This window comes from Vipera berus (assembly GCF_964194415.1).
Source record: "Vipera berus genome assembly, chromosome: 6".
Classification (NCBI taxonomy): Eukaryota; Metazoa; Chordata; class Lepidosauria; order Squamata; family Viperidae; genus Vipera; species Vipera berus.
In genome coordinates this window covers 40501666-40525095 of record NC_138208.1, presented here as the reverse complement: position 1 = coordinate 40525095, position 23430 = coordinate 40501666, and the positions used below count along the sequence as shown (strand labels likewise).

General features: G+C 40.1%; 1 protein-coding gene across 3 annotated transcripts; it reads left to right on the top strand.

Moving 5' to 3' along the window:
• The first annotated feature begins 228 nt into the window (after positions 1 to 228).
• Positions 229 to 18377, top strand: LOC308669580 (uncharacterized protein). 3 transcript variants are annotated; one of them, XM_081330348.1, is made up of 6 exons: positions 229 to 282; positions 410 to 551; positions 6415 to 6491; positions 7127 to 7175; positions 12506 to 12734; positions 17738 to 18377. In XM_081330348.1, the coding sequence occupies exons 3-6, from the start codon at positions 6458 to 6460 to the stop codon at positions 18065 to 18067; spliced, it is 642 nt and encodes a 213-aa protein (XP_081186474.1). In that variant the 5' UTR covers positions 229 to 282; positions 410 to 551; positions 6415 to 6457; the 3' UTR covers positions 18068 to 18377. The 3 variants fall into 3 exon arrangements, with proteins under 3 accessions (XP_081186474.1, XP_081186476.1, XP_081186475.1); XM_081330350.1 differs by lacking the exon at positions 17738 to 18377 and adding an exon at positions 16848 to 17137; XM_081330349.1 differs by lacking the exon at positions 17738 to 18377 and adding an exon at positions 16202 to 17137.
• Positions 18378 to 23430: the final 5053 nt, after the last annotated feature.

The following is a 23430-nucleotide window of genomic DNA, read 5'->3' as shown; positions in this document are numbered from 1 at the left end:
ATAAGTATATTTGGAACAAAAAGGATGAAACTGGGAAATAAGGAACTGAAAGTAACAGATGGATAAAGGTTTCAGATGTACATGGGTATATGTGGAAACTGATGGTCAGCAAGAAAGAACAAGGAAATGGTTTCTGAATTTTGCAAGATAGTGTCCATCTGTGTGTGGCCATTAGAAAAAGGGTATAAAAGATAGAGCTCAAGATCAGCTCATGGCCACTGGCCTATAGCTGTCCTTGCTGGGCCTGCTATGTCACTGACCTCATTGCAATGTAATGCTAATGTAAGTGATGTTATGATGTTCGATATATTTCAAATTATTAGTGAAATAAACCTCTGAATCTTAAAGTAAGAATTATTGTTTTGTGTTCCTGTTTCTTGTCTTTTTCATTGCTTTTTTTCCACAACAGTTTTGGCACATTGGCTGGGAAGAAACAGATGCTGGAAGGGACCTGCTGTCCAGCTAGGATTTCTGACTACTTCCTGGTTTTGGATCACATGATGTAACCAGCCTGCTCTCGATGAGCAATCACAATCTGCTTTGGATAGGAGGTAAGCAAAAGGTCCTTTTCCTTGGGACACAGGGTAGATAGATAGGGAAATTGTTGTGATTTAGTTAGTTAAGCCTGTCCTCCTAATTTGGCTGCAAGGGAAGGGTCACAACTGGACTTGCTTTAGGGACAGGCTAAGTGTGTGAAGTGTTGTGCCTCAGTGGCAAAACAGTCGGGGCTGGTCCCGTGGCTGGGACCTGGTGAGGTGACAGTCCTGGGGGATGATCACCTCCTTGTATTGAGTAAGGGTCGCTGCCTTGGTTGGGGCCATGCCCCTGTGTATTCTTATTGTATCTTGTTTTGGTTGGAGGTTTATGCCCCTCATCAGCGCCATGTGGTAAGGTAGGACATTTTTATTATTTGTTTTCTTTAAATGGTATGTGTATTTTTTGTGATTTTGTGTGTGTGTGTGTGTGTGTGCGTGTGTCTTTCACTGTTGTTGTTGCTACCATTGCTTTTATTGTTGGATTTTTCACAGACACTGTGTACATTTGTATGGGTCTTGTGAAGTGTTCCTTGAATCATTTTTGATGTCTCTGACGGGTGGACTTTAAGCACAGCCAGTGCATGGAGTTTCTACATTAATGTGTGCAGCCTGGGCTGAAGTCTACCTGGTGTACCTATTCTCCTTATTTCCCCACCTGAAGGTTTCTGGCTAGTGGAGGAAGCCTTTTGAATACCAAGGTCTTCCTACTGCCTTACTGTATGGGCAGGGCTTGCTCATTGTTCACCTTGCCTCTCACCTTTTGTCTCATCTCTGGTTATTATGTGTAGATTTTCTGATTGTGAATGTTAGTGTGAATGCTACTGTTGTTGTTGTTAGCTGCGAAGTCGTGTCCGACCCATCGTGACCCTATGGACAACATTCCTCCAGGCCTTCCTGTCCTTTACCATCTTCTGGAGTCCATTTAAGCTCACACCTACTGCTTCAGTGACTCCATCCAGCCACCTCATTCTCTGTCGTCCCCTTCTTCTATTGCCCTCAACCTTTCCCAGCATTAGGCTCTTCTCCAGTGAGTCCTTCCTTCTCATTAGGTGGCCAAAGTATTTGAGTTTTAGCTTCAGGATCTGGCCTTCAAAAGAGCAGTCAGGATTGATCTCCTCTAGGACTGACCGGTTTGATCGCCTTGCAGTTCAAGGGAGTCGCAGGAGTCTTCTCCAGCACCATAGTTCAAAGGTCTCAATTGTTTGGCACTCAGCCTTTCTTATGGTCCAACTTTCACTGCCATACATTGCAACTGGGAAGACCATAGCCTTTACTATACGCACTTTTGTTGACAGGGTGATATCTCTGCTTTTTAGTATGCTGTCTAGATTTGCCATGGCTTTCCTCCCCAGGAGCAAGAGTCTTTTAATTTCTTGGCTACAGTCCCCATCTGCAGTGATCTTGGAGCCCAGGGAAATAAAATCTGTCACTACCTCCATTTCTTCCCCATCTATTTGCCAGGAATTGAGAGGGCCAGATGCCATGATCTTGGTTTTCTTAATGTTAAGTTTCAACCCAAGTTTTGCACTCTCCTTCTTCACCCACAACAAGAGGCTCTTTAGTTCTTCTTCACTTTCTGCCATTAGAGTGGTATCATCTAGTATCTTAGGTTGTTGATATTTCTCCCGGCAATCTTAATTCCAACTTTTGATTCATCTAGCCCTGCCTTTCTCATGATGTGCTCTGCATATAAGTTAAATAGGCAGGGCGACAGTATACAGCCTTGCCGGACTCCTTTCCCAATTTTGAACCAATCAGTGGTTCCATGTCCAGTTCTCACTGTTGCTTCTTGACCCGCATATAGGTTTCTCAAGAGACAAATAAGATGGTCTGGTACTCCCATCTCTTTAAGAACTTGCCACAGTTTGTTATAATCCACACAATCAAAGGCTTAACATAGTCAATGAAGCAGAAGTAGATGTTTTTCTGGAACTCTCTAGCTTTCTCCATGATCCAGCGTATGCTAACAATTTGATCTCTAGTTCCTCTGCCTCTTCGAAATCCTGCCTGTACTTCTGGTAGTTCTTGATCCACATACTGCTGAAGTCTAGCTTGTAGGATTTTAAGCATGACTTTACTAGCATGAGAAATGAGTGCAATGGTGCGATAGTTTGAACATTCTTTGGCACTGCCTTTCTTTGGAATTGGAATGTAAACTGATCTTTTCCAATCCTGTGGCCACTGTTGAGTTTTCCAAATTTGCTGGCAAATTGAGTGTAGCACTTTTACTGTATCGTCTTTTAAGATTTTGAATAGCTCAGCTGGAATACTGTCACCTCCACTAGCTTTGTTGTTGCTCAGCTTTTCTAAGGCCCACTTCACTTCACATTCTAGGATGTCTGGCTCGAGGTCAGTGACCACCTCATTGTGATTATCTGGGACGTTAAGCTCATTCTTGTATAGTTCTTCTGTGTAATTTTGCCACCTCTTCTTAATCTCTTCTGCCTCTGTTAGGTCCCTGCCATTTTGGTCCTTTATCATGCCCATTTTTGCATGAAATGTTCCCTTCATCTCTCCAATTTTCTTGAAAAGATCTCTGGTCCTCCCAATTCTATTGTTTTCTTCTATTTCTTTGCACTGTTCATTTAAGAAGGCATTCTTATCTCTTCTAGCTATTCTCTGGAATTCTGCATTCAATTGGGCATATCTATGTTTTTCTCCCTTGCCTTTCACTTCCCTCCTTTCCTCAGCTATTTGCAAAGCTTCCTCAGACAGCTATTTTGCTTTCTTGCATTTCTTTTTCTTTGGGATGGTTTTGGTTGCTACCTGTTGTACAATGTCGCGAACCTCTGTCCATAGTTCTTCAGGCACTCTGTCTATCAGATCTAATTCCTTAAATCTATTTGTCACTTCTACTGTATATTCAACAGGGATATGATTTAATTCATACCTGAGTAGCCTAGTGCTTTCCCCTACTTTCTTCAGTTTAAGCCTAAACTTTGCAAGGAGAAGCTCATGGTCTGAGCCACAGTCAGCTCCTGGTCTTGTTTTTACTGACTGTATAGAGCTTCTCCATCTTTGGCTGCAGAGCACATAGTCAATCTGATTTCTGTGTTGACCGTCTGGTGATGTCCATGTGTAGAGCCGTCTCTTGGGTTGTTGGAAAAGAGTGTTTGCTATGACCATCGTATTCTCTTGACAAAATTCTATCAGCCTGTGCCCTGCTTCATTTTGTACTCCAAGGCCAAACTTGCCTGTTATTCCAGTTATCTTTTGGCTTCCTACTTTAGCATTCCAATCCCCCATGATGATAAGGACATCATTTTTTGGTGTTAGTTCTATAAGGTGCTGTAGGGCTTCATAGAACCGGTCAATTTCATCCTCTTCAGCACTGGTGGTTGGGGCATAGACTTGGACTACTGTGATATTGAATGGTTTGCTTGGATTCGAACTGAGATCATTCTGTCATTTTGAGGATTGTATCCCAGTATTGCTTTTCCTACTCTTTTATTGACTATGAAGGCTACTCCATTTCTTCTGAGGGATTTATTTTTTTTTATTTTTATTTTAATTCCATTTATATCCCGCCCTTCTCCGAAGACTCAGGGCGGCTTTACAAACTTAGCAGTAGCCTTCATTCTATGTATATGCCTGCTTATTAGGGCTTTCACACACCCCAAGCGGCATTATTACAAAGTCAGCTTATTGCCCCCAACAATCTGGGTCCTCATTTTACCTACCTCGGAAGGATGGAAGGCTGAGTCAACCTTGAGCCTGGTGGGATGCAAACCTGCACTAATTGCAGGCAGCTGTTGTTACTTAAGGAGGCATTAGCCCACTGCTCCACCAAGGTTCTTTCTTGCCCGCAGTAGTATACCTGATGGTCATCTGAATTAAATTCACCCATTCCTGTCCATTTTAGTTCGCTGATACCTAAGATGTCGATGTTCAGTCTTGTCATCTCTTGTTTGACCACATCCAGCTTTCCTTGATTCATGGATCTTACATTCCAGGTTCCTATGGAGAAAAAATCTTTACTGCATCGGAGTTTCCTTTCACCACCAGACACATCCACAGCTGAGCGTCCTTTCGGCTATGGCCCAATCGCTTCATTCTTTCTGGCGCTACTAGTGCTAGCCCTCTGCTCTTCCCCAGTAGCATATTGGACGCCTTCCGACCTGAGGGGCTCATCTTCCAGCATCACATCGTTTTGCCTTTTGGTACTGTCCATAGGGTTTTCATGGCAAAGATACTGGAGTGGGTTGCCATTTCCTTCTCCAGTGGATCACGTTTGTCAGAACTCTCTGCTATGACCTTTCTGTCTTGGGTGGCCCTGCACGGCATAGCTCATAGCTTCATTGAATTACACAAGCCCCTTCGCCACGACAAGGCAGTAATCCATGAAGGGGATGCTACTGTTACTATCACTGTATTAATTGTTGCTTTGACCATGCCAAGTTCCTGTGATGAAATTTTTGAGAATGTGCTCCTTGATTATTTTGCAACTGCTTCGACTTTTCCTCCTGATGAAGGTTATGCCTCAGTGTAACAAAAGCATGCCTCTTTCAGAGTTATTTTTCCTTGCTTTAATCGTTTATTGCCTTTCTATGGAATTTATACTTTTGTTATTTTTATTTTGGATGCTGCATTCACCACATGCACCTTTTGACCTCTTTTACGTTACCAAAATATTGATTCCTTTGTTTTGAATTGTTTACTTCTTTACACAATGCTCAATCTGTTATATTGGTTTATTTTTTTCCTTTCTTATTGTCATTTAGTCTTCTTTATGATACTGTATGACTTAATTGGAGGAAGGTTAGCCATGCTGCTAGGATTGAATTTTTCCCTTCCTAATGTTGTTTGAATTGCTATTTTCTGCCCATGTTTTTTCTTTCAGCACTATGTTTTTTTCTTTATTTGTATTGTCTGGCATTGTTTTTCCTTTCTGTCTTTAATTTACTGCTAAGTTTGTAAAGCCGCCCTGAGTCTTCGGAGAAGGGCGGGATATAAATGGAATTAAAATAAAAAATTAAAATTAAAATTGCTCTCAGATTATTGTTAGTGTCTTTTAGCCTGCCTTTACACCAGTGTTTATATCCTGACATCAAAATTGTAACTGCCATGTTGCCCCTTTTTCCCATAAGTAAGGGTCAGCTTGTTTGTTGGGAGGGGGTGTTTATTTTTACCACCTGTGCCTGCTACCTTTCCCATAGATAAGGGTTGGCTCTCTTGCTGAGGTGGCATGTCTTTTTTTCTTTTCTTTTTCTTTTTTTCTTCAGAAGGTGTGGACCTTTTCCATACATAAGAACTGTCTGTGTTGGCTGGGTTCATTTGCTTTCCATTGCCCCGAGATGCCTGGTTCCCTGGGCTGTCTTAGTGGAGGAAAACAAACAGAGATGCAAAAAAGAAAAAGAAAGGAAGGAAGGAAGGAAGGAAGGAAGGAAGGAAGGAAGGAAGGAAGAGAAAGAAAGAAAGAAAGAAAGAAAGAAAGAAAGAAAGAAAGAAAGAAAGAAAGAAAGAAAGAAAGAAAGAAAGAAAGAAAGAAGAAAACTAAGTAGGAAACCAAATATGAAGTAATTGCCCTCAGATTAGCAAGCGAATACTAACAGAAACACAGAAACACCATGAGATCCAGTCTTGTTTGCATGAATGTGTTGCCATTATGATGCAAGAGGAGTGCAATTGGTGCATGCATGAGACGGACCTAAAGGTCTGAAGTGAGGGTTGCAGCCCGGCTTTGCGTTTCCATTCTTCCATGAGGAAAACAGCCAGAGATGGGAGAAGCACTTGGAGAAAAAAAACAAAACCCTGAGAGATTGGTTGATTAATGGACTGGATTCATTTTACCACACATTTTATCTCACGTTTAGCTAGTACTTTTGTGTGTCTGCCTTTGACTTTACTTTTATGTTTGATACTTTTTCCTTTTATTTAGAATTGCCTGTCCACCTATACAATGGGAACTTCCTCCTTCAAATATGCGGAAGCTACTGAAAAAGTCACTCCTGCCTGGTATATTCACACCTATAAAGGGCCCAGATTTTGTCATGGGATGCCCTTACTGCACAGGATACCAAACGTCAATTTCCTTTGTCTGGTATCTTTGATTGTGACAAACTCAATTTCTTTCATTTTCAACTGGATGCAGCTGATCCTTCCTTAAAATCTGGCAATTAGTCGGCATTCTTTGTTTGGTATTTGGAAATGGAAAAAATGGCACCATGACTATCATCTTCAGTTCTTTAAGCATACTAGACAAATGCTGGAAAAATATGTTATGGACCTTAAAAATTCTATATCTGCAATTCATAAGGATGCTGCCGTAGATGCTGCAAAATGTTCTCAGATGCCAATTATTAAAGTTTGCCCTTTAGAACCCATCCCACCTAGTCTCCCTGACAACCATGAACAGGATTTTTTTAATAAAAGTTTTTATTAAATTTTATAGGGTTAGGAAGAGGATATGACCAGGGTAAGGATCAGGATTTGGGATGGGGTTAGGATCGGGATTAGGGTAGGAACGGGGTTGGGAACAACACTGGGGTTGCCCCCCAATAACATTTTCAAGCTTTAGCAAACAGGCTATTGTCTGGGTACATATGTTCAATTAAGACTAATTAATATAACCAGGGCTTTTTTTGTCATAGAACACTCAGAACGGAGTTCCGGCACCTTTTTTGGATGGAACTTTGTAAGGTAGGCAAGGCACGTTGTATGACATGTGAGAGTTCCGGCACCTTTTTCTTTTACAAAAAAAGCACTGAATATAGCAGTAAATAGCTATAATATATATGCTAAATGATAATCATATACAGTATCAATTATTCAATATATATCATTCTCTTTACTAATATATATTCAAAATAATATATCACATTCATTTCTCACTAGTTCGTTTTTCTAACCATTGGTAAAATTTATCCCATGTTTTAAAATAAATTGAATCCTCTTTCTCTTTAATCTCTAAAGTTAATCTGTCCATTTCTGCACATTCTAAAATTTTCTTGATTAAAATCTCCTCAGTTGGTAGGTTTTCATTTCTCCAGTATTGGGCAAATGCTATTCTCACTGCTGTCAATACATGCAATATTAGATACTCATTCTACTTCTCATACTTAGCTCCTAATATTCCTAACAAAAACAGTTCAAAAACAGTATCAATTATTCAATATATATCATTCTCTTTACTAATATATATTCAAAATAATATATCACATTCATTTCTCACTAGTTCGTTTTTCTAACCATTGGTAAAATTTATCCCATGTTTTAAAATAAATTGAATCCAACCTATATTTTAGTCATCTTTTCCAACCATGTATGTATCTTAAGCCAGAACTTTTTCGCTTTAGGGCATACCCACCAGATATGGTAGTAGATACCTGGCCTTTGTTTACATTTCCAGCAATTATTTGAGATATTTTTAAACGTTTTAGCTAATGTTACTGGTGTCATATGCCATCTATAAAACATTTTATAAAAATTTTCTTTATATGAAACTGCTTTAGTTAATTTAATATTTCTATCCCATAATTTTTGCTAGTCTTCCAAATCTATAGAATATCCAAAGTTTGTTGCCCATGTTATAATTGTATCTTTTACTTGTTCTTCTTCCATCTTCAAGTTTAGCAGAAATCTGTAAAGCTTCTTAATCAGGTTTTCATTTGTTTTTAATAATATTTGATCAAATTCTGTCTGTTCTTTATAAAATCCCATTATCTTTGCATCTTTTCTATATCTCGTTTGAATTTGTAAATATGGCCACCATGCTAAATCAATACCTTGTCGATGTAAGTCTTGTCTGTCTTTCAATTTTCCTTCCTTATCTAGAATATCTTTGTAGGTAACAACATTGTCATAGTTAATTAAATTTGGGTAAGCAAAAGCTTCCATTGTTGAAAGCCACTCAGGTAATTTAATATAGATTTTCTGCTTTATTTTTTCCCATTCTAAAAGAAGTACATTCCTTATAAAGTGATTTTGGAAGTATCTATGTGTTTTACTTTTCTCGTACCATAGAAAGGCATCCCAACCAATTTGTAGGTAATGCCCCTCTAGGTACAATAGTCTTTTTTTTCTCAACGTAATCCATTCTTTAAGCCATGGTAATATAGTTTGATAATATAGGCTTGATAATATAGTCTCCAGTCCGGGAGTCCAAATCTTCCACTAATTTTAGCTTCTTGTAACATTTTCACTTTAATTCATGCTTTCTTCCCTTGGCAGATAAATCCCAATATTGTTGCATTTAGGTCATCAAAGAAAACCTTCCCCAGTTTTACAGGGATTGTTTGAAATAGGAAGAGTACTTTTGGTAAAATATTCATTTTAACTGTAGCTATTCTTCCTAACAGTGACAGCTGAAGATTTTTCCACTTTTCCAAGTCCAGTTTTATTTGTTTCAACAATCTTTCATAGTTATCTTCTTTTAATGTTATACATCTTGCTGTTAGGTGAATTCCTAGATACTTAATTTTTTTAGTTGTTTGTAGGTTTGTCTTTTTTTTAAGTTGAGTTTTCTGTTTGTCTGTTAGGTTTTTTGTTAATACTTTAGTCTTATCTCTATTTATTTTCAAACCTGTCAGTTCTTCAAACATTTCTATTTTCTCCAACAGTTTAGTAGCTGTTTCAAGTGGCTCCTCCAAAATAAAAACCGAGTCATCTGCAAAGGCTTGTAATTTATATTTTTGTTCTTTTATCTCCAATCCTTTAATTTCTATGTCTTGTCTAATATTTCTGGTCAATACTTCCAATGTTAATATAAATAGCAGTGGGGATAATGGACACCCCTGCCTTGTACATTTTTTGATATCAAAGTTTTCTGTATAGCCTCCATTTAAGATTATTCTAGCCGTTTGTTTATGGTAAATTGCTTGAATTGCATTTATAAAGTTTTTGCCAAAATCCATTTCCATCAACTGCTAGAACATAAATTGCCAGTTTAACTTGTCAAAAGCTTTTTACGCATTGAGAAATATTAATGCCATCTGTTTCCCTGGATGATTTTCATAGTACTCTAAGACATCTAAAATCATTCTTAAGTTGTTTTTTATCTGTCTTTTAGGTAAAAAGCCATTTGATCTGTATGTATGAATTCAGTCAGGAATTTCTTAATTCATTATTAAAGCAAAAATTTTATAGTCCACATTTCATAACGATATTGATCTATAGTTTTTTTATATGTGTTAGAACAGTATCTTCTTTAGGTAGCAAAGTGATGTTAGCTTCAGTCCACGACTTTGGTATTTTAGTCTCCGAAACGATTTCATTGCACAGTTCTTTCAACCTCAGACCTAGTACTTCTTGTAATGCTACATAAAATTCTGCAGGAAGTCCATCTGGCCCCAGAGTCTTATCTTTCTTTTGTCTTTTTATGGCTTCAGTAGTCTCCATCATTGATATTTTCCCATTTAATATATTTCTGATATTTCCTGGGATTTTTGGCAAGTTTAAGTACGACTGTATTTTCACCTTGGGAACTTCCTCTGCCTTATACAGTGCCTCATAGTAGTCTTTAATGATTTTTCTCATTGCAACATTGTGGAACTGTAATTCTCCTTTTGAGTCTTGTAGCTTATTTATCAATCTTTTTTTTTTCTTTTTCTTTCTTCAGTCTACATGCTAACCATTTCCCCGGCTTATTGGCATTTTCAAAAAAGTTTTGTTTAGACTATTTAATCTGTTGTGCCATTATGTCCATCTCAGCCAGGTTTAATTTATGCTTTATTATCTCCATTTGTTTCTTGAGGATTTTCTTTTGTGGGTCTATTAGTAATTCTAATTCCAATTTTTTAAGTTCTTTTCTCAGCTTCAACTGTAATTCCCCCCCTTATTCTTTTTAGAGGTGTAAGTTATGGCCAACCCTCTAAAATATGTTTTAGCCATATCCCATACATTTTGGAGTGATGTTTCTTCTTCTTTATTTTTTTAAAAAAATTCCATTTCCTTTGTTGCTAGTTGTAAAATTTCTTTTCTTTCAATATAGATTTATTCAGAGACCATCTCAATTTTTTCTTAGTTCCTTTCCAAGTCATTTTTATTGGGTTGTGATCTACCCAAACATTAGTTTCTATCTCCACCTCTTGCATTATCATTTTCAAGTCAAAAGATGTCCATATCATATCAATTCTAGACCATGATTTATGCCTATTTGAATAGAATGTATATTGTAGTTTTTCTGGATTTCTCTCTCTCCATATTTATTTATTTTATTTATTTTATTTTAATTCCATTTATATCCCGCCCTTCTCCGAAGACTCAGGGCGGCTTACAAGCTTAGCAGTAAGTCTTGAATACACAATTCTTCTTTCATTTTTGAAAATGCTTTAGGTAGTATATTTCCTCCTTTTCTTCTTTGTTTATGGCTTTTGTAGTCCAGAGTCGCATCTGCTATTGCATTAAGATCTCCCATTATGCAAAGATTTGGGTAATTTAACTCCAATATTTTCTTGTGCAGTTGTTGGTAGAATCGCTCTTGCTTAACATTAGGCACATATAGCTGCCAACAATATCTGTTTTTGATCCATCATGATTTCCACCATTAATATTCTCCCCTCTTCATCTACATAAATTTGTTTGGGATTCATCTTTTCTTTAATATAAAGGGCTATTCCCCTTTTCTTTTGAGTTGCGAGTGTAAAGTAAAGTTTACCCATTTTTAGTTGTTCTAGGATTTTTAAAGTGTTGTCTCTTAATATGTGTCTCTTGGAGGCAAATTACATCCATTTTTAATTTCTGTAGTCTTGTAAAAAAATTTCTCCATTTTAAAGGAGAGTTCAGTCCATTTATATTTATTGATAAAATTCTAATCTCCTCCATAATTTTCAATTGTATCGGTCTCAGTCTTCTAGTCGATTTAATCTGTCTCTGGCCTCTTGGTCTTGCACCTTCTTCTAAGCATGTGTTTTTATCTTCTTTCTCCTCTGTTTGCTTGGCCCCTCCTTCAGTTACCATTTTCTCTTGTTTCTTGGGTTCAGAGTCACCTTTTTCGAAGAATGTTCTGTGAGTGTCAAAAAATTCCATTGCTTTAAGCGGGGAGTCCAGTCTCTATCTTTTCGTATCCCAATAGATTAGGATCTCTTCTGGGATCTACCATCTAAAATTGACTCCTTTTTCAACCAGTTTCCTGGTTAAGAACTGATAATCTCTTTGAGCCTCTCTTACCCTTCTAGGAATTTGTTTGAGTACAACTACTTCTTTATGTTTGTATTTTAACGGTTGGTCTCTTACTTTTCTCAAAATCTCGTCTCTTATGGATCTTTTAAGAAATCTAACATGGACTTCTCTAGGCACTTTATTTCTTCTAGCATAGTTTGAGTTAACTCTGTAGACCTGATCCAATTCTCCTTCCATTTGGGTCTTCCCCATTCCTAGAACATCTGCAAGTAACTCAGTTATCAGGTCTAGGACGTCCTCTTCCTTATCTTCTATTAAATTTTGAAATCTTAAAAAGTATGATGCCCACTCCATCTCTATCACCATGAGAGAATCTTCCAGTTCTCCATTTACTTGGACCAGTTTTTCATTTTCATCTTTTAAGGATTCTAATTTCTGATCAACTTCAACTGACTTATCTTCCATTTTTTGAATCCTTTGCTGATTATCTGTAATCATTTGTTTTAAATTTTCAATTTGAGAATCTATGTTAATAATTTTTTTATTCATTTTATGAAGATCATTTTTCAAATCTTCATAGTTTTTTGTTGAGGATGCCGTCTGGGCTGCAATTGCCTGCAAAATGGTCTGAGTGTCTTTTTGTTGGCCAGCAAACTGAATTGGCTGGAGGACATCCTGCTCAGCCATTTCAAAGATGGATTGAACTACAACCTCTACAATGCCTGCCTCCCTCGGGGAGATCCTCACCGGCTGCAAGACTGGTACATTCTAGCTGAGGAAGCCAAGATTGACCTGGCCAAGAGACAATGTAGAAGAGGGAGGTTGTGTGGGAAGTTGCCATCAGAGCTGACCTGTGAGCCAGAAAAGCAGTCATCATCCTCCAAAATAACTACCAGGTGTTTCAATTGCAGAAAAGAAGGGCACCATGCCACCGAATGCCGCTCTTGCACCCCAACTGGAAAGTCTGACCAGACCCCAGCAGGGAAGCCTGGAAAACCACCAGTGAAGCCTAAGGAGGTGGCCATGAAGGGCACAGAGGCTGTTGAGTTCACTAACTCAGCTCCACAAGGAAAGGGAACTCTGGCCCACACTGAAGGAACATCCCACTCCTCCGATGACAACTCTGAGGACGAACCCCTGGTAAGTGGACCCATTGGAACCCTCACCAGGACAGTGAAATTGTTAGCCCCTGACATGCCCAAAGCTGTAGAGGTCAGGGCATTAATTGACTCTGGTTGCGCCCGCTGCCTCATGAACCCAATGTTAGTGGGAAATTTAGGAATTCTGGTGAGGAGGCTGAAGAAACCAATATCATACAGTCAATTAGATGGGTCCATAGCAACGCTACCAGTTCAACTCACCCTGGAGGACCACATAGAGACTATAACATTTGTTGTAACCCCTGGCATGGAATGCCCCATAATCCTGGGCATGCCATGGCTAGCCAAGTGGAACCCAAGGGTGGACTGGAGGATGGCAGAGCTTAGATTCCCAAAAAGGGAATCGACCAAGGCACCAGCCCAGCTCCCACCAATGGAAGGCCTGGCTGAGACAGCTGCAGTAGCAGGAGAAAAGGAATTACCTGAAATACCAGAGGAGTACAGAGACTTGGCTGAAGGATTCAGTGAGGAAAGGTCTGATGAATTGCTGCTTCATCGGCCCACGGACTGTGCAATAGAAATCAGACCAGGCGTGAAACTTCCCAAGCCCAGATTGTACTCCATGAGCCTTCAAGAATTGGAGGAAATGCAGAAATTCATAGATAAAATATTAGAAAGGGGTTTCATTCAGCTGGCAAAGCTGAAAACTGCTGCCCCTGTACTGTTTCGAATGAAGAAGGATGGAACTCTTTGCCTCTGTGTTGATTATAGGGTTTTGAACTCAATAAGCAAAAGCAATCTATACCCTCTCCCCCTCATGAAGGACATGTTATCCCACCTTTCAAAGGGAAAGATTTTCACCAAACTGGACTTAAGGGAAGCTTACTACCCAATCAGAATAAAGGAAGGGGATGAGTGGAAGACAGCCTTCAATTGTCCTTTGGGGTGTTACCAATTCTGGGTTCTACCTTTTGGGCTGCAAGGGGCTCCCGCTGTATTCATGCAGATGATAAATGATGTGCTAAGGGAGCACCTGTACAAAGGGGTACTCATTTACCTGGATGACATCCTTATATTCACTGAGACCATGGATGAACATATCAAACTGGTCAGAGCAGTCCTAAACAAACTATGGGCAGCTCACCTCAATGCAAAACTTTCTAAATGTGAATTTCATAAGGATAAAATCGACTAACTGGGATACCGCATATTTCCAGAGGGCATAGAAATGGACCCCAAGAAAGTCTGAGCAGTGCTAGAATGGGTACCGTCCTGCACCAAAAAACAATTGCAGAACTTCCTGGGGTTCACTAGCTTTTACCGACAATTTATTCTCTCCTTTGCCCAAATAGCCTTATCAATCATGAATTTACTGAAAACCAGGGGGGAGGAAAACCCAAACCAAGCCAGCCATTAAAATGGACAGTAGAATGCCAAGCCGCATTCAAGAGACTGAAAAAGCTGTTTTCCATAGAGTCAGTACTAAGGCACCCCAACACCAACAAGCCCTTCGTAATTCAGGCAGATGCCAGTGATGTAGCAGTGGGGGCTATACTTTTGCAAGAGAACGACAAAGGGGCATTACGACCCTGTGCTTTTACGTTGAGAAAACTCACTGAAATGGAACAGAAATGGGCAGTTTGGGAAAAGGAGGTGTACACAGTGCGATGGGCTCTCTTCACTTGGCGGCACTTCTTGGAGAGGAACAAAATTCCTTTCCAAGTGTGGACCAACTACAAGAACCTGGAAGCACTGAAAACACCCAGGAAAGCCACCCCTAAGCAAGCACGGTGGTCACAACACTTCCACTATTTGAATTTCACACTGAAGCACCTGCCAGGGGGGGAAACGTCATGGCAGGCACACTATCGAGAATGCCACAATATAATAGCACTTGGGCTAGTATAACAAAGCCACTCATGCTGGAAAAATAACTGGCAGCACAAGTAACTACCTGAGCAAAGCCAAACTCCAAAAGCCTTTAGCAAGTCAGGTAGGAATTGAATTTAGAAAAGCACTAGAAACCGATAAATGGTTCCTAAGCCACAAAAACCTATGCACAATCACAGATGGACTCCCATGGGTTGGAGAGAAGTTATACATACCTAAAATCCAGAGACTTGCATTCATGCAGCTATGCCATGATTCAAAATCTGCAGGTCATTTTGGGTTTTTGAAAACACTACACCTAGTTAAAAGGCAATTTTGGTGGCCATCAATAAAAAAGAACATTGAAAGCTACATGGCTAACTGCCCAATTTGTGCTTCAGCAAAAAGATTGCAAGGAAAGTCACCTGGGTTGCTGCAGCCAGTAGCAACCCCCTTGGCACCTTGGAAAGAGATCTCCATGGACTTTATAGTGGAACTACCAGACAGCAATGGAAACATGGTCATTTGGGTCATAACAGATATTTTTCCAAACAAGTGCATTTTATCCCCTGCTCAAAGATTCCTACAGCAAAAACACTTGCAAAAATGTTTGTTTAACACATATATCGACTGCATAGAGCCCCACAGTGCATTATATCTGATATAGGAGTGCAATTCACATTGGAGTTCTGGAAAGAATTCCTAACTCTGTTAGGGACCACCCAGGGACTGTCATATAGTTATCATCTGCAAATGAATGGTGGGACTGAACGGTCAAACTCAGTGCTAGAACAATATTTAAGATGCTTTATTAATTACCAGTAGAACAACTGGACCAGTCTACTTCCATTCGCCAAAGTCACCTACAATAACACCATTCATTCCAGCACCGGCTACACTCCATTCCAAGTAGCCACAGGACAAAGTTTTAACCCAATGCCAGAACTTTCTTCTGCAGAACCTGACATCCCTTCATTAAAGGAGTGGATTCCACAATTAAAGAACACCTGGCCAGTCATCAGAAAAGCCTTAGATGAGGCTAGGCAAGCATATAAAATACAAGTGGATAAAAAGAGGATCAAGCCAAAACCTTTTACTGTAGGGGAAAAGGTTTACCTATCCACCAAATACCTAAAATCCCTACAACCATCGAAGAAACAGGGACCCAAATTTGTAGGACCATTCCCCATTGTTAGAATTATAAACCCGGTACAGACAAATCCACCCAATTTTCCACTGCAGCCTTTTAAAATGTGAGCAACAGTCACCATTAAAGCCAGGCATTGCTCCACCCCCTCCTCCCATTATGGTAGAAGGGAACAACACTTCAAAATTAAAGAAATCCTAGACTCCAGGAAATACCTTGGCTCCACTCAATATCTAGTGGTGTGGAAACACCTTCCATCCTTCCAAAACAAGTGGGTCCACAAACACATATTAAAGCCCCTAAACTGCTTAAGAAATTTCACACCGAATACCCGAACAAACCAGATCAACTTATATATGTATCTGTCTCTATTTCTGCACAGGTGAAATCTCTCTTTTTTTAAGGGAGGCAGGATGTCAGAACCCATATTTGTAAGGGGGCTTTTTCTAACTCTAATTCTAACTCTATTCTTTCTACTTGTTCTGTACCAGCCTACTACCGGCCCTGCAGATAAGGCAGGGACAACCCCTTTACAAGAAGGCAAGAGGCTGGAACTAAGCCTGCCAAATTTATGGACACAAAAGCAAACAGAGCAAAACAAGACACGAACCATGAAACAGGAGCTATTCAAACGGTTGCCTTCAGCAAACCAGCCCTCCCACGCATTCCTCTTTTAAACAGTTCAGGGTGTGGCTTCTCTCTGCCTCCTTCTGAGGTGCCCCATTGCCTTCCTCTGTTTACTCCTGATTGACTGCCTCCTGCGTCGGGCGTCCTTGAACAGGGCCAGCTGTGGGTCATCTTCATCCACGCTGTCAGGCTCACACAGCTGGGCCTGCGTCGTAACCAGATGGGAGGGGCCTGGCTGAGGTCTCTCATCAGCAAGCTCTCCAACACCCTCAGCAACCTCTCCAACACCCCCCTCCTCCTCCTCTGAATCGTCCGACCCAACTGCCGAACCCACAGGCTGACCCTGAATCACAACACTACTCTTCTGGGTTCTGCCATATTCCTGGAAGGAAGGGGGGAATGCTGTGGGCTGTTTCTTTGTTTTTCTTTGTTTTTCTCTATTGCTACACTGTAACACCTTTGCTGTCTCCCCATACATGCTCTTTGAACCATCTTTACCCTTGATGTCAGCTCAAAGGGGGGAGGAGAAAGGAACGCACCTCTGGCAACTGGTTTATCTCTGCTTTCAGAAGGGAAGGTGCAAAGATCCAACAAAACATTGCTGCAACGCTGAGACAGCCTGGCATTATCAGCTCTTTCCCACAATGGACTTAACACCTGGAGATTGGCCCATTTGAACTGACTGGATGAACTATTGGGGTGGGGTTTGCTTGGGACACTTTTAACCTATTGATCTGAGTGGGAAACCCTCATATCCTGTCTATTATGCCTGCTATCAACTTCTCCCAATAAAGGTTCCTTTTGGAAGAAACTGCTTCTATGAGTTCTGCTTTCTCAGGATGAGGTATTGAAGAAGGTCCTGATACTGGCTTTGTCTTCCTCAGGGCTATTGCGAATCACCCTCCATTTTTCCCCAAATTTTAAAACAAGATTTAGCAGACGTTTTATTCCCTATGGAATCTACCCTTAATATGTAGATGACCTTTTGCTAGCTTCTTCTACAATGGATGCTAGTTTAGCTGATTCTCTTGTTTTGCTTCAAAGCCTTGCTGCTAAAGGTTATAAAGCTTTCAGGTCTAAACTCCAGCTTTGCCTTTCTCACGTCCCTTATTTGGGTGTACTTCTTTCTCATGGTTCTTGCTCTATGCTCCCTCCTTGTGTTCTAACTATTCTATAGCACCCTAAACGCATTACCCAGAAGGCTATGTGCTCCTTTCTTGGAATGGCTGGCTTTTGTCAGCAGTGAATGCTCCCTTAGCATATCCCCTTTGTGATCTCACTGTTCATGATACCCCTGAACCCCTTCAATGGTCCCCTGCTGCTGAATTTTCATTTCAGAAACTAGTCATGTTAGACTATTGCTGCATCCTCATTGTACTCTAAAAGACTGTCATTCACAGGTCATCACTGCACTTCCCAAAGAACCTCTACACCCCTGTCATTCTTTGGCAATTGGCGATTGGGTGCTTATCAAGGTATTTCAATGGAAAAAATGCCTGACTCCTCATTGGAAGGGTCCGTTCCAGATCTTCCTGACCACCAATACTGCTGTGAAGTGTCAAGATCTGGTTTCCTGGGTGCATGCTTCGCACTGTAAGAAAGTACCAGCATCAGACAAGGAAGTCGTCCAGCCCCAATCATCTGGCTGCACCAAGACAAAGACTGAAGGTTTGCTCAACAAAGAAGAAAGTGCTAAAAACCTCTGCTTTCCCCCACCATGCAATCTTTGAGCAAGACAACATCAGCATCAAATCAACTCATCTCTATCTACAATCAATGAGTGATACAAGTACAGCATCATGGAAGCTCAGCAATGGCTGCAAGAAACAGACTGCATTAGGAGAGGTCTTATGCCTGCAGTTTGGACCATTGCTGCATTGCTATTCTTCAGTACTATGCTTCATTTATATAGGCTTGCACATTCCAATATTCAAGTGGTTCAGCCTACTACAGCAAGCATTCACAGAAGCTCCTTGCCATCATACAGTGCACTGTCAAAAGGAGTTTATGCTGCATAAACGCAGAGATGTTTACCCAACTCCAAGTATGGCATCTGATGATCTTTCCAGCAATACATATTTGGACCTAGTCAAAGCCTATTATGTTGCACATGTTTTGGCAAAACTGACTGATTGTTGGATATGCAATTACACTGGGGGTACTGACAAAATGGTTTCCATATTTTCTAAAGCCATACTTCATTCCTGGTATTTTCAGGAGGAAGCAAAAAGCCAGCTTATATTTCCACCAGTTAGTTTCAAGCCACCTTCATTTTCTAATGTCAGTAAAACCCAGTCCCCTTCGCAACTGCTTAGATCCTTTCCTGTGCTTGATTTTGAAACGGGGATTTTTGTATTGAATCTCATGGTATTAGTGTTAACTCCCAAAGCATTAGTAAGGTGGGATATAGCAGTTGCAACTTTACCATTGTACTCAGCGCCAGCTGGAGGAAATATTCTGGTTCCACTTTAATCAGGCGATGTAACTTCAGAACAAATCCTAAGCAAAAAATAATTATGTGTGCCCCTGAAGATGGCAACAATTGTAAATATGAACCCTGGCACAAATATCCATGCTATGATTATGAGCTATTCCATACAATAATGGATCAATCTAATATTCCCCAGGTGAAGCAATGAGCATCTCATTCCCCACAGGAACGCTTTCTCTATTATCCATATGTTCCTGTTTTAAGTGTTTGTTGTCACATATTAAACTCTTCCATGTGCTCATTCTTTAATTGTTCTCAGAAAATTAAGATGAAACAGGCCCCGGAAGGCTCTGCACCCCCATATCTTACATCTGTCAATATAGTGAAAAATGCCTCTGTTGAGGAAATATTTGTCTTTTCTCCCTCAAAATTGGTTTTTGGAGTAACTGCTCCCCCTGGTTTGCATTTTGTTTGTGGAGATCAAGCCTATCACATACCTCCCCCTGGTTGGATGGGCAGATATTATTTGGGCACAATTTTTCCAGGTCTCCTACCCCTGTTGAAACCAGAGGATCTTCATGTTCATACTCCTTCCTGTCAGAAATGAGAAATACTGCCTAGTGGGTGGAACTGATTTTCTGATACCATTGTTTCCCAATTAGGCATTAATATGTTGTGGGAACAATGCAAATGTTTTTCTATGTTGTTAGAAGCAGTAGCCAATACTAATGCTTCCAACTTGGAGGTTATAGGCTCTGAGCTTACTACCATGTGCACCACTGTTTTACAGAACCGATTGGCCCTCAATTATATTCTGGCAAAGGAAGATGCAGTTTGCAAACTGATAGGCTTAACATGTTGCATTTACATTCCTGATGGCAACCATAGCCTATTTCACAGCATTATCAAAATACAACAAGATGTACATAATTATAAGGATGGTCCTATTTCTTCCTTTGGGTCTTTTAAAGATGGAGGCTTTTGCGATGTATTTTCCAAAATATTTTCTGGTATAGGGGGAAACATTTTGCTGTTTTTATTATCAGTTCTATTCATTCTTCTCCTTCTTTATATAGTAATTGTGGTCATTAAAATGTTTTTGTCTTCTGTGGCCCCTAAAACCTCCTTGGTACCCCTCATGACAATTTATACCCATACCACTACATCTATGCCCACACTAGCCTCCCGCAGTTCTTCCTTGTCAATTAAGACAAGGACTTCTTTCTTAAGATTTGTTATAACACACACCCCTTCCATTAGATCCTTCATGTGTCCCACCATGCAATCAACAGTCAATCTGTCAACAGGTGATTTGGCATATTGTGGACCTTTCAGCCTGCCTAACACCTTTTATGCATTTGCCTTGCTGAAACACCTTTTTAATCAAGTGGTTGTCCTCCTTGATCTTAAATGAAGGATGGTTGGTTTAATTAAAATTTCTCCACATAATTTAGTATGAGGTTGCTTATGTGCAGAGATTGCTTTTGTGTGATTCATTTGTGTTGTCCTTATGGACAAGAAGTGAGGACTGTGGGAAATGAAAAATATAGCCTATTGATCTATTGGATTTATAAGTCTTAGATGGATTAAAACAAGCCCCAAAGAAAAGACATGAACCAAAGTCTTTAGCTAGGATGATTTCATCATATAAAAGAACTATTTGTAATTTGCTGAGCAGCTGCAATTTGTGTAATATGATTTTGCAAAGTAGACATTTTTCTAAGTATATGAAGGATGAAACTGTGGGAAATAAGGAACTGAAAGTAACAGATGGATAAAGGTTTCAGATGTACATAGGTCTATGTGGAAACTGATGGTCAGCAAGAAAGAACAAGGAATAGTTTCTGAATTTTGCAAGAAAGTGTCCATCTGTGTGTGGCCATTAGAAAAAGGGTATAAAAGATAGAGCTCAAGATCAGCTCATGGCCACTGGCCTATAGCTGTCCTTGCTGGGCCTGCTATGTCACTGACCTCATTGAAATGTAATGCTAATGTAAGTGATGTTATGATGTTTGATATATTTCAAATTATTAGTGAAATAAACCTCTGAATCTTAAAGTAAGAATTATTGTTTTGTGTTGCTGTCTCTTGTCTTTTTCATTGGATTTTTCCATAACAGTGCTGGAGAAAAATGAGTGGTTCAGCAGCCATAAAAATCTCTGTTCTGTGCAAGATGGGTTAGCTTGGGTTGGAGGAAAGCTGTATTTGCCTGCAAATCAAAGACTGAGAATTATGCAGGCCTGTCATAATTTAAAAAATGGCAGGACACTTTGGTTTGTAAAGACTCTTCACCTCCTCAAGAGGCAATTTTGGTGGCCTTCCTTGAATAAGGGCATTGAAAGTTATGTGGCTACCTGCCCTATTTGTGCCACTGCTAAATGCAGACAGGGAAAAATGCCTGGCCTCCTGGCCCTTCAGCACCCTGGAGAGAAATCTCTATGGATTTCATTGTTGAGTTGCCCAAAAGCACAGGAAACACTGTCATTTGGGTCATCACCAACTTGTTTTCTGAACAAGCCAATTTTATCCTGTGTCAGAAGATCCTGACCACAAAGACTTTGGCTCAGCTGTTTGTGCAACATATTTATTGCCTTCATGGTGCTCTAACATGAATAATATCTGATAGCAGTGTCCAATTCACCTCTAAGTTCTGGAAAGTCTTTCTGGACTTTCTGTTTTGGTTCAGGGCCTGTCAACTAGTCATCATCCTGAAACCAATGGGGGGATAGAACGTACGAACTCTGTTCTGGAACAATACCTCAGTTGTTTTATTAATTATCAGCAGGACAATTGGACTGATCTGCTGCCATTTGCTGAAGTGGCTTACAACAATGCAGTACACTCCAGCACTGTGTTCACTCCTTTCCAAGTGGCAAATGGCTAGAGTTTCCTTCCCATGCCTGAATTGCCTCCAATCGAACCCGACATTCTTTTTCTTAAGGAGTGGGTTCATCAATTGCAGAACATCTGGCTGGTAGTTAGAAAAGCCCTGGATGAGTCCAGGGAAGCTTATAAAGCACAGGCTGACAAGAAAAGAATGGAACCTAAAGCTTTCCATATTGAAGATAAAGTTTATCTCTCCACTAGATTCCTATAATCATTGCAGTCATCAAAGAAGCTGGGCCCAAAATTTATTGGCTTGTTTCCTATTAAAAGCATCATTAATCCTGTTACAGTGGAGCTGGAACTCCCTAAGAGTATTCCATTGTAACCTATTGAAACCTGAGGTCACCTCCAAATTACAACCTGTGACTGCCCCGGCTCCCCAACCTATTATGGTTGAGGGTAAGCAACATTTTGAAATTAAGGACATTTTAGATTCTGGAAAGACCTGCCTGCTTCAGAGAATGAGTGGGTTTATAAGAAACATGCTAGGAACCTTAGATTTCTCAAATGTTTTCATGCATGCTATATAGATACAGTAAACCTGATTAATGTGGTTTCATTTGTGTCTTTTTCCCCTTCCTGTTTTGTTTTGCACATGGATTTGTATTTCTATTAGGGGGGGTTGAATGTCAGAGCCCCTCAGTTGTATTTGTCTTTCATCCTTCCTTTTTTCCCTCTCTTGCTTTTGCCTATGTATTTTAGGGGGTTGCCATACTATTTGGGGAGGGTGCCTGCAGGGGGAATATAATCTGCTTCATTCTACTGTGGGTGAGATGCCCTCCCTCTGGGTGAGAGGAATGTGGCCTGAAAACATCTGTCTTATCTCCAGACAATGCAGCCTTGGACTGTTGAGAAATGAAACCAAGAGATACCTTGAAAAGTCTGCTAAATCTCCGGCTTCTCATAACACTGTCCAACTGGTTGGTTGGACTCTGGGGGGAGGAGTTGTGAATTGCCTTTTTGATGTAATCTTTTATGCGCCAAATCTCAGACCTTGCTTTGCTCTCTTGCCATCACTAACTCTCAATAAAAAGTTACTTTTGAGACAATGCCTGTTTCAAGAGTTCTGCTTTCTTGGGAGATCTAGTTGAGGCAGGTCCTTAAAGTCATATTTACAATTCTGGCTTAGGCACTTTTTCCTAATCAAGCCAGTGTATCAATAAAATTGTGACTAAGGTGGAAAGTGGAAAAGTCTCCACCCTAGGGAGCACAGGTAACCTCTAGAAGCAGTAATGGCCATTTCTGAAACAGCACTTTGTTTGCTTTACATACTGAAATTTCCCATTCAAGAATAAAATGGCATGGCACAAGGGTAGGTTGAAAACACAATCATCTAGTGAGGGCATCAAATAATTGGCACTGATATCACCAGTTCTGGGATTGCAGTATGACTGTCTCTTACTGTATTGGATTATTGCTGGCACAACTGGCAAAATCTAAACACAAAAACCAATTCAGATTTGTACCAGAAGCTGTCTGAACTGACAGTGCAATCCAATATGTATCTATTCCTAATAGGTCTCAAGTTAAGGTTGTAATACACAAGTTAAAGTTATTATATTTGCTAAGTATTTTCAATAAACTATTAGTCTGGGCAATGCTGCTAAAAATTAACCAAAGCAATAAGATTTATGTTAAAATTACAGTACATCTTCATCCATATAAATCTCATGTTTATATGAGACTGAGTGGCTTTACGTATCGGTATCTCGTGTAGTCCAAGATCTTCCATCTTTGGTTTTGGGGGGAGAGGTGTTGCCTCCCATTGATAGGGCG

Bases quoted from the DNA above. Each gene is read 5' to 3' on its own strand.
- LOC308669580 (XM_081330348.1), top strand. From the start codon at position 6,458: ATGCGGAAGCTACTGAAAAAGTCACTCCTGCCTG. The intron at 6,492-7,126 runs GTATATTCACAC...TTTTTGTCATAG, and splicing joins GAAAAAGTCACTCCTGCCTG to AACACTCAGAACGGAGTTCC. The intron at 12,735-17,737 runs GTAAGTGGACCC...TGTCATTCACAG, and splicing joins ACTCTGAGGACGAACCCCTG to GTCATCACTGCACTTCCCAA.